Below are 17,427 nucleotides of genomic sequence, written 5' to 3' on the forward strand. Positions count from 1 at the left end.
TTTGCTGGATAAAGCAATCTTGGCTGTAGGTCTTTGGATTTCATGACTTGGAATACTTCTTTCCAGCCCCTTCTTGCCTGTAAGGTCTCTTTTGAGAAATCCACTGACAGTCTGATGGGTACTCCTTTGTAGGTGACTGTCCCCTTATCCCTTGCTGCTTCTAGGATTCTCTCCTTCATTTTGGTCTTGGCTAATGTAATTATGATGTGCCTTGGTGTGTTCCTTCTAGTGTCTTGCATTGAATGTTGGCCACGAAAGCATCTTACTCTACTAGTTCTCCGTTCAACACTTCCACCTTTTCCTTCATCATTGGCAAGTGCACCGCCTTCGGTTGCTGAGCTGATGTTGGCAGCTAGAAACAGGTGGCACATCAGGAGGCACGTGGAATGAGAGCAAAAATGGCATCTCATGGCCTCTGCTCATTTCCAGGCCGATGGGGAACAGGTGAAGTCACCCGTGTACTCCAGACTGATGTGTATTTGTTTCAAGTTCACACACAGGCTGTAACTCCAGTGTAACAGAAACAAGCCCCCCAGGGAGCCAGGTGACCAAGGGGCCCCGGGAAAAAGCTTCTACCACCTGTGTTGAAGGGGCTTCCACTTTCCTAGACCACAGGGAACACAGGGCACACCCAGACCCTGGTTCAGGGAGGAATGAGGGATTGTCACAAGGTCACACAGCCACTGCTCCCCACTTCTGTGCCAGGTTCCCTGCTATCCCATTAGCAACTTCTTGCTGCACCAGCCTCCAACCTGCAAATCCTCCCTTGTCCTCCAAGCCTCAGATGCCCCCTCATCTGGAGACCTCTCCCAGCTCCTCATTACCCCATGGTCAGTGGCTGTCCTCCCAAGCTGTGTCCCCAGCTTCTATAGGATGGGTGAGGGAATGATGGAGGGGTGTCCACAGGCCCGGCTGGCTCTAGGACCTTGGCCTCACAGCCCCCACAGCCCATCCTGCCTCCCCACACAGGCCCAGGCGGACACCAGCACTTCTCAGGGGCTGCTGTGTGAACTCCTGAGACACACACTGCAACTGTCAAGGTAAAACGAGAGCTTCAGCCCCGGTTATTATGGCTCAATGGTTTAAGTGCCAGCCTGCAACCAAATGGTTACTGGTTTGATTCCCAGTCAGGGCACAAACCTGGATTACAGACCAGGTCCCCACTAGGGGGCACACAAGAGGCAACCACACAATGACGTTTCTCTCCCTCTTTCTCCTTCCCTTCCCCTCTCTCTAAAAGTAATTTAAAAAAAACATGAGAGCTTCAGAGAGTAACCATTTTGTATATGTCTTAATGTATTTACAGAAACAACATGTAAACCATCAACATTCTGTAAAAGCCCTGAACATTTAGAACTGGCTAGAACGCACGCCTCCTCTGCGTCCTGAGCAAGCCCTCACGATGGAGGTAGAGCGGAGATAGAGCGCATGCCCCCAGTTTACAGCCTCGGGCGAAAGATGAGTGGTTAAGGACCAGGCAGCAGGTCTGACGGGGTGACAGAGCGTTCCGGAAGGACACAGTCTATGCACGTCTCTTTATTTTAATATTAAAAAGAGTCACATACTCATTTCGACAGTTTTCCCAGGTGTGGCCACCCAATAAATTACACACACACTCAGGGACTCGGGAGGTTATTGCACAGCGGCTGTACTGACTGGGTCAGAGCACAGGGGCCACTCTGCCACCACGGGCTCCAGATCACCTTTGGCAAGGACACCTTAGTCCAAACAGGCTGCGGGGCAGCTGCCCTTGAACCTTGCCTCCTGATGATGAAACCAGTGAAGTCAGCACGATTCTCATGGCAACTTTTGCTTCAGTGGCACGTTTACCGAGGTGGAACTTTTCCAGAGGGGGGCATGACGTACTGCCTGCTCAGTGAAATCAGGTATGTATGTTTATTTTCCACAGAGCTGCAGGTGGCAGGCAGGCCGTCGGCGTAAAGGCAGGTCAAGAGGTGTGTTTACGACCGGTCCCACAGCAGCCCGGGCTCCCAGGGTCCTCCCCGGCAAGAGTCTTAAGCCTGCTTGCCAGCCGACTCTTTGTTTTTCTGGCTGCTCGGAGGCTTGGAGGAGTTTGCGGCAATCCAGGGGTGCTGGAGTACTTCCTTCAGGGTCGGCCTGTGGCTGGGGTTGTGCACCAACAGTCTTGAAATGAGGTCCCTGGCTCCCTCCGGTACGAAGTCGGGGAATGTGAATTCAACCTGGAGTGCGGTAAGGGACAGGTGGTCACAAAACGTGGTTCAGAGAGGACAGTGCAAGTGCTCAGACCGCAGCCTAGAGGGGAGGCTGACAGGACAGAGAGGGCTCTAACGGAAGTGGCGGGCCCTCCGAGCTGCGTCTTACCCGCGATATCCTTCTGTAGGTCTCTTGGTATGTGCTGGCCTCAAAAGGGGGCTTCCCCACTAAAAACTCATAGCAAAGAACTCCCAGGCTCCAGAGATCCACCTTCTCGTCGTGCATCCGGCCTTCAATCATCTCGGGGGGCAGGTAGTCCAGGGTGCCGCAAAGGGTGGTTCTCCTAGAAACGAGGAGGCCCAGGTAGGCAGGCTTGCGTAAGTGGTCGCAGCAGCTGCCGGAAGTCATTAACAACCTCCCTGACACTGGCCGAGTGCTCCTCCCAGGCCGCACCCTGGGCTATGATGTAGGTCCTAGCAAACGGCCTGAGGGGGCTATGCGAGGTCACACAGCGGCAACCAAGCTGTACCCCAAATCGTCCGATCACTACCACGTAGCAGCAGCCATGCAAAGTTCTCTGTGAGTGCAATTTAGCGTCCTGTGGTTTTTACGAGGCAGACACGCTAAAAGGCTTCAGAGCCAGGTAACATCAGGACAAGAAACTGTCCCAGGGCAAAAGCACTGGGTCTGGGGCTATAGGTGCATGCTGCCTCTAACATCATTGATACTAAAGATACTGAAATTTGGGAGTGGCCCGTGAGGTACTCTTGCCAAAAATATCCTTTAAGCCCTCACGCCCAATTCCCTATTTCCAGCAAATACAGAGGATAAAGTACAAAGCCAAGCGACACCGCAGTCAGAAAAATCCAACTTCAACTGTGGGGCAGCTGGTCTAAATTTAGACCAAAGAGACACAAATGGAACGCATGGACCTTGGCTGGGTTCCGGTTTAAAAGAACAGTTATCCAAGTTTGCCGACGACTGGAAACACCAGAACACGGGCTAAGTGTTGGCTATTTCTTTAGTTATTATCTTAAGAGTGACAGTGGCTGGCCTGCATGGGACGATGGCCTAATTTCTAGAAGATGCATACCAAAGGACTCCGAGGACAAGGGGTCATGGTGTCTGCAACTCGTTTTCAAAGGTTCACCAAAAAAGCAGGCACAGCCCACAGAGCAGAATGTGCCGCGCGCGCACCGGGCAGTCGGCTGCGCGGCCGACAGACCCGGAGCAGAGACCGGGCGGGCTCGTGCTGCTCTCTGCCAGTTCTCCGCCCCCCGAGTTTACGCGGGGTCATGCCGGCAGCCCGGGGAGCACACAAGCACCCCCTCAACCAGAGGGCGACCAGGTATAGGGAGCCAGCTCTGCAGACACCCAGCCCTTCTCGTCAGCACTGCGACGACGGAGACCGCACCCGGTGACCTGGCAGCTCTTCTGGCTAGTAACGTCTGGGAGACGGGGTGAAGTGACCATCAACACTGACACAAATGTCCTTTCTAGAACAGGGCAGTTATCTTTCCCATCACAGTGACACCACCGGACAGTTAAGGGACAGTTTTAATTAAACCTGTGCTGCACAAAGCCTACAAGTCACTGATTGCCTCAGCAGGTGCAACAGCGCCCACTAGTGGCAGACAACCAGATTTTTTTAAAAGCAGATTCAACCCATTGCTAGAAACCGTCACAAGTGGTTGGTGACCAAAACCAAGCTCACCCACCCCATGGCAACCATTTAGGCTATAAGATTTTTTTTCTTAACTAGCGTTATTTTTAAGATTAAAAAACTAGCTTTCTTTTTTAAAGTAATCTGGCTATAATTTTTTTACGTCCTACCCCAAAGTGGACACACCCCTATCAGTAAACATATGCTTCTAGACGCTCTACTTCACATGTGGTTTCAAAAGCTCACTTAAGCCCAAATTAATTTTAGAACAATAGAGAATATCTTAGCTCTTGGTTGCAAAGTTCACCCAAGATGTAAATGTAGCTTTGGTTTTAGGAGGGGACAAGAAAGGACTATGCTGTTGACAACAGTGGACCGAAGAGAATCCTTAACCACCACCCTGAAAGTTCGTCCAAACGGCCAGTTTAGCTGCTGACGCTCTGGCAGAACCATGCCCTCCGCTCTGGGCCTGCGCAGTGCTGGGCCTGCGCAGTGCTGCGCCTGGAACGAGTCCCGCCCACCATCAGCCAAGGTCACGCCCCTCTGTGCCCTGCACCTCTCCTCTGCCTGCACCGGTCACACCTTACCTGTCCCATTCAGCGTCTTTAACGCCTGGCTTAGGATGCAATAAACAGCCCAGATGGTCGCAGAATAAAAACGTCCCTGAAGACACCATTTCGCCACTGAGGCTAACTCACTCCGGAGCGTTCTGTCAGTTAAGCCCCTGCACAGCCCCCACACCCCGGCAGTTCACTGTCAGATCGCAGGTCACTTGTGAGCAGCCGGCAGGGCTTTCACGAAATCCACTGAGCCCCGCGGTTACGTACCTGGACGACGGGGCATGTACGGACCACCCGAAATCTGCAATCTTAAGCTCTCCAGTTGATCCAAGGAGCAGATTCTCTGGTTTAATGTCTCTATGAATAACTCTCTTTGAATGGCAATAAGACAGGGCATCTGCCAATTCTGTGATATACTATTAAAAAAAGTATTAAAAATCTGTGTTTTAGATTTTGTGACAATTTTAGACATCTCTTCTAAAAGAAAACCCAGCATAGATACTTAACATGTTTTTTACCTTTTAAAGCAAAAACTAAAACCAAACTGATAACTCAAAAAAAAATCAATGGAACCAAATTAGTGTTCAGCATGAAGTATAAGTTATTCAGTGCGAGGTTATTTATTTGCTAATATAGCAGGTATGACATCGAAAGACAAGGAAAACAATGATGGGCTGTAACTACATCTCGACATGACAATTAATGCCCCAGCAATTAAGACACTACTGAATAATCAATACAAATTAGGGACTCAGACATAAACAATTTTTTAAAAACATAATAAAAAAAACAGTCAATTCCCATTTTTAAAACCAAGCTCAACTGACAACAGAAGGATTTGCTTAAAGGTAAACATGTGCACTAAGAATATCAGAGCAGAAGAATATTCCTGAACAATAAACAGAAACTAGAAGCAGGTATACTGGCACACCCAATTCCAGGCAAACTAAACATTAAAAGTACACAGGTGAGTCAGTGCTCCAGTGAGTGTGGTTTCCATCACAACCGAGGACAGGTCAGGCGAGTCCAGACTTCGCTTTAACACACAGATAAGAATTGTGGTCCATATAGTGAAAGAATATATTGAGCTCTGGCTAAAGTTCGAGAAGGCTGTTTTCCAAAAGTAACTGCTAGACAGGACTGAACATCATGCCACACCAGAAAAGGTTTACTAAACAAAGGTAGAAACCAAATATGATTGTCAGAAAGGACGTTTTTCATTTTTTCAGCCAAAAGCCAGAGACCAAAACTTAGACCATAACAAACTGAAAGTGAAGAAGACAGAATGCTCTTCTATGACATCAGAACGCCAGGAAGCGGCGCATTTTCCTGCTCAATTTAAGACCAGCGGCTCTTAGCACACCAGAGCTCTCCGGCGCCACGTCCCCCACCTCTCTGCGGCACACTGCAAGTCCAGGTGGAGCTCCTTACCAGCTCTCTGCCCTGGGTTTCATTTGAGTTCATCAGATAGGAAAGCAGGGGGGAGTGTGCACCCATTCATCCCAAGGACCACGGAATCTTAGAAAGAGCTAGTCTGATTTTCTTCCCAGTACCTGTCTGCTCACACCACAACGAACTCCATCTGGACTAAAGAAAACTGAGCAGTAGGAGTATTAAATGCCAATTAAATAACAAACTAATCTGGTGAGCTAATATTGTAAGAGCAAATAAAACAGACCTATCTGAAATAGACCTTTCTACTTATCTGAGAGCAATCAGTCAAGATAAAAATAGCATGTCCTCAGTGCCAAGACCAGACCGGAGCATCCCTCACCAACAGGGCTGTGATTTCGGAGCGTGACGGGAAAGCCTCCTGAATTTAATGCCACTTAAATCAATGCCAGAAAGAAAACCAGTGTGCACAGTGCCCAGAGACCTCCACCAAGGGACGGAACGTTCAACAGGCCCCTCGTCGCCAATTCGATAAAAACAGCCAAAATTAAGACTCTTCAATGTCTTCAAACAAGTAATTTCATTCAAATAAAACAGAAGCACAACCCATGGGGGATAAAAACACCACCCCAAAACAGAAATCCAACATCCTGGACTTGAAGATTTAAAACGTCTGTTCTGCCAAAGCCCAGATAAGAGAATGAAAAGACAAGCCACAGACGGGAAAACGTTTGTCAAACACACACGTAGTAAAGGACTTGTATCTAAAATGTAAGAACAATTAAAGCTCAACAATTAAGATGACCAAAAAAACAGCAAAATGATCAAAATGAGCGAAAGATCTGAACCTACACCCCAAAGATGCCAGGGGTGGCCCATAAGCACATGAAGTAATTCCCAACACCATGTGTCATTAGAGGATTGCAAATGGAATGAGACACAGTTCACCCACCCGTCAGAATGGCGAAAATCCAAAAAGTGACACCACCCATTGCTGGTGGATGAGGAACAGCAGGGGCCCTCGCTCCCTGGTGCGAATGCCAAGGTGGCGCAGCCCCTTCGGGAGGCACCTGACCAGCTCCTTCCGGAGCTGTGCGCAGACTGCGTGAGCCCACAGTTAACCGCACCGATAGGTGTTCCTTACCCAACGAATCTGAAGACTTACACAGAGTAACAACCCAGAGGCAGATGTTGTTCGCTCTGTTCACAGCCACCCAACACTGGGCACAACCCAGGTGCCTTTCAACAGGTGACAACGCAACACTATTCATCAGTGAAAAGAAATGGGCTGTGGCAACCCCTGAAGGGACACGGACGAATCTTCAGTGCGTGTGTGCCAGTTGTCCCCATGGGGGTAACCGCTTAACCATTCTGATGCCACCGTCCGTGCGCACGAGCACGGAGTAACCAAATCACTGGATGGAAGGTGGTAGAACCCAGGTTTCCCAGTGTTGGGGGGCGGGTTACGGAAAAGCAAGGTAATGGACTCGTGCTTTGCTTACTGCAGATGCAGACGGGCAGGACTGCTGAGAGGCGCACGCAAACACACAGATCAGCACGCGTTGGCTTTATCCCTGTCCGCTGAGCGCCCGAAGACACTCAGCAGCAATGAGCACATCTGGCAGCCAGATCTTGGTTCCCAGTAACATTTTCCAGTAAAAAGCACCAGGGCTCTCTGGAGGAGACCACTGTAGGGCGGGGTAGGAAATACACAAGACGAGACTGGAGCATCCTGAAGTGTCAGGAAGCCACCAGCACACATCCACTGTGAAGGGGGATGTCACACAACACAGGGACCACGTGAGAGCACTCCCAATGGACAAAACTGGAACAACTCCAGAAACAAAAAACGCGGTTGGGTTGTAGCTCACAGTACACAATATTGAGGAGTCCATATTAATAAGTGACTGAGTAAGTACGTAAGGAGAAGATCCGAAATAATGTATGCAGACACCCTGCCCAACCAGAGGTGGAATGTAATAGCCCCATTCCTTGAGTGCGGCTGGGCATAGCACCTCCCCTGAAGCAGCACAGTGTGGGGAGGGAGAAAGAGTAACTCTACGGGGGGAAGGGTGACAACCACGACCTTGGCCAGGGAGTCAAGGCCACCGCCCACCACGACCGGTCAGTGCATACCCTGGACATGTGATGGAAATGCATATAACCTCTGTGGTCTTCCTCTCAAAAGCCCACTGAGCCCAGTCTGATTTAAGGTAAACGAAAACCGAGGAAATCTGAACACAGCAAGTGCCCGCTACCAGCTGTGCGTGGATACTTGTTCATCAGCTGTGACGGCTGTGCCACACTAATGGAAGCTATTAATAGGGGAAATTAAGTGTGTGTTATCATGAGGAGAAAACAGGCCTGTACTTATCTTCACAATTATTCTGTAAAAAGTTATTCCTTAATAGTTCATTTTTTAAGGCAACTATTCACATACACTCCCACAGAAAAACTGCTTTGAAACAAACCAGCCCCGCATTCTACCTGGTACCTGCCTGTGTCTGCACACACGGCACAGCGACTGACCTCTCCCTGCCAGCATTCGGTCCCACTGAACTGCCACGGCAGGAGGAGCCCCCTTGCTGCAGGTGTGGGTGCGGGGACAGGGCTGGTCTGGAGAGCAGACGACACTCACCGTGGCGGTCCTCCGCTCGTCGAACCTGGACAGCTTCTGGAGTTCTCTGTAGACGGCTCCGAGGGGCGCGTACTCCAGAATTAAGTAAACTCTGGTGGCGTCGTGGAAATAGCCGTACAGCCGGAGGATGTTTGGGTGCCTGCAACAAAGGATCGCCGCTCTAACACCTGGCTTGTCTTCAAAGCAGACCCATGACCACGGAGTGTGCACGATACCAAACCAACCTTTCGCGTGAAACCGGTGCTGAAAATTGCTTCTGCTCGTGGGACCCCCACCCTGGCCCCCAACTTGAGAATCTGAAACTACAGACCCACTCTAAGAAAAATACACACATCCACGTATCAGCTTCCACGCATATCAAGGTACTCGGTTTACCTAAGACTACTATTTCCTTCCTATAGGCAGTGTTTATTTTTAGGGGGAAAAGAACTCAGCTAAATCTTAATTCCCTTCCAATTAAAAGAAAGAGACGTGGCATCCCCACAGTAGCTGGATACTGAAGGCCATGGACAGAACTTAAAATGAGGCTTCCTCTAGAACAGCCCTCGGGGTGTGTGGCCGGGGACTCCAGGCGGCCGAGCGCACAGCCTGTCCACACCATCAGCCCGTCTCAACCTCAGCCAGTGGCTGCCAAGCAGGGAGACTGGCATCATACAGGCCAGCTTTCAGCAACCGATTTGTTCGAAAAAACACTGAAAGAAAAAAAAAGACCCACTGACCAAAGCCAAGCTGCAGACTCCGTGCAACTTCTGCTCAGAGCTCAGACTAAGAAGTATCGTTCCCCTTAGGATGCACCAAAATAAGGAAAAAAATTTTTCGTGTAAATCACTCCATTAACATAAATCTTCAAAATAGTTTTCAAAACCACTGAAGTCTAGAAAAATCTTTGAAAAATAACAAATTTCATCGCTCTGCAGGACTATGAAGCAGGCCTCCTAAAAAGAACTTTACAATCGTTTATCTTAATAACTGGAAGTTCTGCGCCGCACCCTCTGGAAGGTCACCTGAAATCTCACCTGAGGTGGGACTGTATTTCCACTTCCCTTCTCAGCTGATGCTCGACTCCTGCTTTCTCCAGCTGAGCCTTGAATAAGACTTTCAGAGCCAAAATGAACTTGCTTTGCTTTTCTCTTGCCAAGTAAACATTTCCAAACTTTCCTTTGCCCAGAGGGCGACCAATTTCAAAATCTTCTAAAGCCCATTGCCTTCTAGGAAAAAATGTGATCATTTTAAAGATCGAGAATACAAATCTTTTCTAGCAATTGATTAGTAGACACACCTACAAATAACTTTATATTTATTGTATTCAGAGCATACCTTCTGCCAGAACAAGCCAATGCCACCATTAATGAGTCACCACAGAAATTAAATGCCCTGCTCCCCACCCAGCTGGCCACTGGCTCCATCAGTGAGGGACGAGTACTCGGGACTTCCAGTGCCAACACACTCAAGGGGGTGCCCGAAGGCACAGAGACTGACGAACCGACACCGAGGACCATGACAAGGGCTGGGTTAGTCCCTGGGGAGGGGCAGAGGCCTCAGAAGCACCTGTGTGGGCCGCTGGCAAACCAACCACAGCCTCCTCTCCTCCGACCCTGGAGACACCAACCCTGTTGGGGGTGTGACCCCCTCCTGCAGAGCAAGCAGGATGGATCCCACAGGCAGCTGGGGGCAGAACCAGTAGAGGCCCAGGAAGTCTCTGCTAGGCAAGTCTCTGCTAGGCGGCTAACGTGAAAAGTGTGCGGGCCCATCCCCGGCCCCTCCTACTGTGCTCTGCAGTCTAACACTCCAGAGACCGGCAGCAGGCTTTTAGAAAGGCCCGGGCAACACACCAACTTTCGCATAAAAACACAGCAATGCCAGGAACTCCGTGGAAACATCGTATAATCACGTAGCATGTTTACTGGCTCTGCAGCGCGACCTCATTTTTTAAGCAAACTTGCACCTCGGCATAGGAACAGAAAACCATACGGAAGCACATGTAAACCACACGGAGGGGCCACTTCTGCGGGTAGAAGCTCCTTTGATTTTACCCACTTCTGTAGCAGAGGCACACGAGCGTCAGTCTACAGTGAAAATAAAACGAGTCCCGAAGTAAACATCCATCATTAAAATCCCTTTTCTCTTTTTATAAAGGTTAGAAAAAGGATAGAAATTTGTATTTTTAAAATGAAAATATAAAGAGCTCTTTACCTTTAAAGAGTTCCCCAAATTAAATTTGTAATTAAATGACGCGTTCTGATAGAATGACTGCACAGAACTTCAGAAATAAGAAATGCTTACTTTTTTGATTCTTCATTTTTCTGCTTCGATGCCAGTTCCTTTTCAGAATTATTTCCTATGCAGAATAATTTAAAGACCTATTTTTAGAATAACTACACAGAGTAAGTTAAAAACCTGTGGATAGAAATCAATCACAGAACGGTCCCCGGAGTACTAACGATACGTGCAGAATTGTAGATCTGGGCCATTCTGAGTTCGTCTTACAGAACAAAGACCACCACACCCTCCCCCACTGCCACGCTGTGACGCCTGCAGGTTATTCTAGAGTAAAGACGCTCAGATTGTACGTCGGGCCTGCCAATCATTGGAAGGCTCGGGACTACAGATTCTCCTCAAAGGCTCGGTTTCCAAATGAAGAGTTTCTGCAGAACTGCATCCTCCCGTCCCGGACAAGCTCCCACCTCATCGCCTTTCCCCCACTAGGGGGGCCAGCCCACTGTCCACATGCCACCTACAAGCTGTGTCCCGTGTAACCACGCCTTCCACAGAACCACCGCCCCCGTGTCCAATCACGGCCCACTCTCTCCGGCCTGCGCCTCTCCATCCTGGCTGTCTCGGAGTCAGTTAAGGCTCTGCGTCTAGCTTCCTCCTCTGTGGAGCGGGGTTAGTGACTCTGACCACCTCCATGGAGTGGAAACAGGGATTGAAAGAGACAAGGCTGGGAAGAAAGCACTCGTCTCAGAGCTCACTGTGTGCGGGCCCTCCACAGAAGCTAAGTGGTCGTAACTCTGAACCCCGCCCTGCCCTCCCAGCTGGGGCCCACCACCGTCCAGCACCCCCAGTCCAGCAGCACTACCCTGGCTCACCCCACACGCCCAGAGTGAGCTCCGCACAGGCACGCTCGTCCTCTGCTCAGAACCCTTTCAGTAGCTTCCCAGGGCACAGGGGAGGAAGCCCCACCGCTCACACAGGGCCGCCATGGCCTCAGCCCTGCCTGCCTCAGCCCGTCCATTTCCCGCGATTTCCCTCCAGGCTGCGGAACCCCAGGACCTCTCGGTTCCTCAAAGGGACCACGCAGCTAGGACCCGACGGTCTGAATTCTCCCACAGGCCTGCCCACAGGAGATACTGTCACTTCAGCCTGACATCAAACTCCGTCCCCAACCTCATATCGTGTATCATATATCGAAATGACATAAAAGCTAGGGCTCTACACAATGCAAACACAAGCCTATACACTCGCTTTTTTTTTTTTTTTAAGCAACTAGAAAGCATGACTATCCAGCGAGTCTCCAAAAGCTGATTTACCAGGGGCAGCTGGCTGGGGCTGCTCACTCTTCTGTGGGTTATGCAGTGGCTTGGAGACGGGGCGAGGGGCACTGGTTGCTTGCAATTGCCTCTGCTTCAGATTCTGAACTGGTTTGTGGCTGGAGACATGCTTCTGTGCTTGCGGAGGAGCCCGGTGGGAGGAATTTGAAGGACACAGGACCCTTTGCGCTTGACCACTGTTTGCAGATACGGGGTGCTGCGGAGGGAGCTGCTGAGGCACCGGGACGCGCTTCGGGCCGTCACCAGGCGGAACTGTAGGCTGGGCGAGGAGGGAGAAGGAAAAGAAGCCTTAGGTCTTCACAAACCAAAGCTGCATATTCAGAGAATCTGTTTTCTAATGAAACGAGGAACGTCACTGGTAACCGATGGAAGGGGAAGAAGGCTGTGTTAATGGTTAATGGGCACTTCTGGAGGACACGGTCAGTGTATGGCTGGAGGGACCCCCTGAATGATGCTTCCTGATCCCTCCTCATGCCCACCCTGAAAACCGTGCTCCCATAAACTAATGGTCATTAATGAAACTTCCATTTAAAGAGGAAGAAACACCTAAGAAGTCAATGACTTGGGAATTATCGCTTAGCAAAAAGCTGCCGTACAGAAGCTTGGCATTAAAATGCCGACGGCACTAAATCTGACAATATGTGTTTAGGGAAAAAGAGAATACGTCAGAATGTTCAATAATGATGATCTTCAGGTGAAGAACTTTTCAAAGACAAAGAAAATAGTCTGAATTTTTTGTATTTGCCAGATTTTCAACAAAAAGCTCATTACTACTTACTGACCATTTCCCAAGTACCACTTACAAAATGGATCTGAATCAAAACAACTTTGGCAAAAAGAAAACAAACACAGGTTCTTTAAAAAGCTATTACAAAAATAGCCCTGGCTGGTGTGGCTCAGTAGATTGAGTGCCAGCCTGCAAACCAATAGGTCGCCGGTTCAATTCCCACTCAGAGCACAGGCCTGGGTTGTGGGCCAGGTCCCCAGCTGGGGGCACCAGAGAGGCAACCACACATTAACATTTCTCTCCCTCTCTTTCTCTCTCCCTTTCCCTCTCTCTAAAGATAAATACAATCTTTAAAAAATAAATTATTACCAAAATATATTCTTTATGTGCCTGTAAGTAGAATACCACCAACTTAAAAAAGTTAATTCATTATAAGAGCCTGCACTAATCAAACCAAAATGAGGAGGAGCACGCCCCCCAGCTCCGTCGGGAGGAAATGTCCCCGTACGTGAGGCAGCGTGGCTGCACAGGGAGGTCTCGGAGTGCGTCCGCAGCTCACTGGTACGGGAGGGTTTCTACGCATAGGGCCACTCACTTCTGACATTAGCAGGGTCCACATGGAGTAGGTGGTCAGGCAATGACAGACATTTTAAGTAGAACAATTTTTTTCAAACGATATTTATCACCAGAATGGAGAATCAAATGCAGTGACTCAGGGTGACCTTTTTTTAACTGGTCATTTTATACCTCCGGCCAGTAAATGAAGGGTCAGTGTCCATTTACTCAAAGATAAAGACTTCAAAAACAAGTCCCACCCTGTCCAAAAGCCCGAGTAGTGTGGATGCTCAGCTGATTTCCTGGAGATTGCCGCCATCACAGGGTCTCCACATGAGAGACGCAGTCAGCCAGCCTGGTGCCTCACAGACGCTCATCCGACGCCAAGAGCCAGGTGTCTTTCCTGCTGAGGTCTCCCCGGACTCCAGCCCATCCCAATCCGAAATGACTGCCCCTCCTCAGAAGTACTCAGTCCTACCGATGGGCAATAAGGCACAGAACTGGCTCACGTACCTCCCCAGCACAGCTCGAAGTTCCTCAAAGTCAAAGACCACATGCTCTCAGTGCCTGCATCTGACCCAGAACCTGGTTCAAAGTGGGGTCCCAGGAAATACTCCCTAACTTGGGCTTGACATTCCTCTGAACTTACCACTCCCCAAATCAAGACCAAAACTAACTGTGGCAAAGAAATTAATTTCTGGCAAGCAAACACAGGCCAAGCATTAGGCACCTATTGTGAGTGTTATCCTGCCTCCGATGGAATGATACAGACTTGAAGAGCTGAGTGTAGGACAAAGTAGAACAAAAAAGATACAGTGAAGCCCTGGCTGGCGTAGCTCAGTGGATTGAGCGCGGGCCTGAGAACCAGGGAATCGGGGTTCGATTCCCAGTCAGGGCACATGCCTGGGTTGCAGGCTGGTTCCCTGCAGGCCAACTCCCAGCAGGGGACGCATGAAAGGCAACCATACACTGATGTTTCTCTCCTTCTCCTTCCCCTCTAAAGATAAATAAATAAATAAAATCTTTAAAAAAAAAAAGACACTGAGAGAATCAACAGTGTCCCTGAATGCCAAGAAAAGCGACCTAAAGTTACAAATTGGAAGGTGACAAGAATTCCAGGAGGATCCCCATTTGGGTTCTGTAAACATGACCGAGACTGATGATACCTTATTCAACTTACCTTAACCATCCCTGAAATGCAGTTTTCTTTAGATTTGTCCATGATGCCTGAAAAGAAGAAAGAGAGCCTTTAATTTAGACAGCCCCACCTGCAGCAAAGTACTGCTCTGCTAGGTCGGGGTCACAGCCCCAACAGCACACAGAACTTTCCACATCTTCTCTGTCTGAAAGGAGTTGTAAGGGAGCACTGTTCTCCCACGTGACAATGATCAGGCGTGGGCCTTTTCTCCCGAAGAGCCACCTCCCCCCTGGGGCACCCACTGCGTCCCGTCCCCCACCCCTGGTGCTCCAACTCCGCCCCTGCACTGACCCCCCCCTCTGCTCCAGCATCTCCTCTCAAAGGGGTCGCTTCCGTCAGTGTTTCAGCCTGCCTCTGTCCCTCCTGCCTTCAAAAAAAAGTCCTCTTTACACCATAACTGACCTCAAGCCATACCACATCACTCACCTCCCCTTTCAACAGCAAATCCCTGGAACGGCTGTCCTCACTGGTCACCTCTACTGCCCGCACTCCTCTCGGCCTCCCTGCAGCCCACACCCAGCAGTCCGCCTCGTCAGCGTCCTTGCTGTCCCAACCCACACGTCCATTCTCCTCCGCCGCCTCCTGGGTGCCAGGCAGCAGACAAGTGCAATCACTTGCTTCGCACTCCCTTCCTCACTCAGCTTGGACTCAGGCCCCCGAGACTCAAGATGGGGGCCCTGATGACCTCTGACCTCACCTCCTCCTATCTGCTGCACACCAGCCGTGAGGGCTCCATTCTTTCCTCAAGAGCCTCCTGCCACAGGACCTTTGTACTTCCTCTCCCCTCCATCCTATAAAGCTCTTCCCCCAAACTGTGGCTTGCTCCTCCGTTTCATTCCGCCTCTGGTCAGACATTCCAGTTTCAGACCATCTCTCCTTTATTTTCCTTCATAGGCCTTAACGTTAACATCTTACGTAACTTACTTGTACTTTTTTACTGTCAGTTTCCCAAGACTCAAGATATCCCGCTACCAGTTCAGAATCTCAAAAAAAATAAAAAAGAAGCAGGCTCCATGAGAACAAGGGCACTTTGTTCCAGGTCTCCCCCAGAACATGCCTGAGCATACACAGTATGTATGCCAACATTTAGGAAATATATTAGTCCATTAACAAAGCAATCATAAAAATAGTTTGTAACACTCAGTCAGCCCATTCTGTGAGTCAGGCAAACCTACCAAGTAAGTAAAACATCAACAAGAAAGCAGAGATCTTCCTGTAGTTTTCTTCAGGAAAGAAAGTGTGCCCTCTGAATTCCAGACTCCAGTAAGAAAACACTCCCACCCCCAAGCTTTCACGGTTATCTCATCAATATGCAAATCACCCCACCTTGAAGATGGGGCTGCAGCTGAAGGGCCTAAAGTCCTCAAGTTGAACAGTGAGTTGGTGTAAACAGTAGACAAAAGAGATGGAAACAAGTGCTTCTGTTATGCAGACATTAATGTCTCTACCACTTTCTCCCCTTTCCCTTCTAATCATAAGCAGCAGGCTAAGGAGATCACATAGGCCCAGTGAGAGTCCTCAGAAACTACAGGCATTTGCTCCAACTTAATATACTTTTCTTCCCAGGAATGTTAATAGTAAGTAGAATGGAATAAGATTCTGATCCAGAAATTCTGGAGAAAAGCCCAGGAAGACTGCTTCTCAGGTGATTCCGGTCTAGAGCCGAGAACAGGAGTCACATGACCAGATGACCTTCATAAGATGCCCCAGGTTCAAACCAGGAATCTTGCTCCTCTAAACAGGAAAACTGTTAGATATAATAGCACTGTGGGTTTACACTTTTCCTTTTTTTCACAAACCTACTATCTACACAAATAACGAAGGGAGGAGAGGAAATGAAGTGCGTATGGTATTGAAGACAGTTAAATTCAATGAAGGAAAGTTAAGGAGGAGGAGACATTAGAAGTCAAGGGCAGTACAGGGACAGTTAGGGAGAGAGACTTCCAGGCCCAGCCTCAGAGCCAACAAGTCCGAAGCTGCATCCCCACGAGACTAGTATGCCCTGGGCTACATCACTAGTTCTCAATGCAACATCAGAATCACCTGGAGAGCTGGATGAAACTAGACACCTAAGTCCTATGCCCAAGCGCTTCTCATTCATTAGGTGGGTCTATGTGTTTAACAAACATGGGGCGTCTAAGGTTCCAGAAGCACTAGGCCAAAAAGGCCTCTTCCAAGAGGTAACCACGGACTCACCCACTCATCCACCTAGCCAGGCAGGACAAGGGCCTTCCTGGCTGCTCTGTCCCCCGGTAAACCGCACACATCGCTGCTTTATTACTGTCCTAAGCTCATCACCATTGGAAGTTACCCTGCTAGTTCGCCGTCTGCCTCCCCACCCCCACTAGACCGTAAACTCCAGGCCAGCGAACACCTTCTGAACGTTTTCTCACCCAGGTGCTCACTGAATACGAGAATCTCATCAGACAGCATCCCCACCCCACCAGCCCATCCACTCCAGGGGTTTAATAAACACCAGGAGGCAGGGCGCCCCGGTACACAGGAGCAGAAGAGCGGGGTGCCTGGAAAGCTAGGGCGGGGGACGGAGAACAGGAAGGGGGAGAGGGGGCAGAGAAGGGAGGGGAGACAGAGAAAGAAGCGGGGACAGACAGGAGGCGGCGCAGGTAGAGGACGGAAGGGGATGCGAGGCCGACTAAGGCCTTCTCAATCCAACTCTTCCCTCGCAAGCCCCGCGGCCCCACCGCCCGCTTCTCTCCCACCCGTCCTGCCGGCCGCCCTTGTCCTCTCGCCTCATGGAGCTGCCCCATGGCCTAGGCACCTGTAGCTCCGGCCTCGGACCCAAGACCGCCGCGTCCTTCGGAGAGCTGAGCCGTTAGGATTCAAAGAGTCAATTTAAATAGGAGTTACACTCTCTAACCGGAAAGCTGATTGGCCTGAGCTAGAGAGATGCTGCCTTTTCATTGGTTCACAGCCTTTGCGACGAATTGAGTCACGTCCAAAGAAAGCA

The 17,427-nt window shown here is 49.8% G+C and overlaps 1 protein-coding gene across 4 annotated transcripts; it reads right to left on the reverse strand.

Annotated features, from left to right (window-relative positions):
- Nucleotides 1–1,521: 1,521 nt before the first annotated feature.
- AURKA (aurora kinase A) lies at nt 1,522–17,344 on the reverse strand. Of its 4 annotated transcripts, none has more exons than XM_037059950.1 (9): nt 17,239–17,344; nt 14,442–14,488; nt 11,959–12,238; nt 10,712–10,766; nt 9,445–9,636; nt 8,429–8,567; nt 4,666–4,814; nt 2,344–2,518; nt 1,522–2,201 (listed from the first exon to the last, which is right to left on the reverse strand). In XM_037059950.1, the coding sequence occupies exons 2-9, from the start codon at nt 14,481–14,483 to the stop codon at nt 2,016–2,018; spliced, it is 1,218 nt and encodes a 405-aa protein (XP_036915845.1). In that variant the 5' UTR covers nt 14,484–14,488; nt 17,239–17,344; the 3' UTR covers nt 1,522–2,015. The 4 variants fall into 4 exon arrangements, with proteins under 4 accessions (XP_036915845.1, XP_036915847.1, XP_036915846.1 ...); XM_037059952.1 differs by lacking the exon at nt 17,239–17,344 and adding an exon at nt 16,656–16,789; XM_037059951.1 differs by lacking the exon at nt 17,239–17,344 and adding an exon at nt 14,886–15,043.
- Between the last annotated feature and the right edge of the window lie 83 nt (nt 17,345–17,427).

This window comes from Sturnira hondurensis, unplaced genomic scaffold (assembly GCF_014824575.4).
Source record: "Sturnira hondurensis isolate 20B ecotype Veracruz unplaced genomic scaffold, ASM1482457v3 Scaffold0011378, whole genome shotgun sequence".
In the NCBI taxonomy this organism is placed as follows: domain Eukaryota; kingdom Metazoa; phylum Chordata; class Mammalia; order Chiroptera; family Phyllostomidae; genus Sturnira; species Sturnira hondurensis.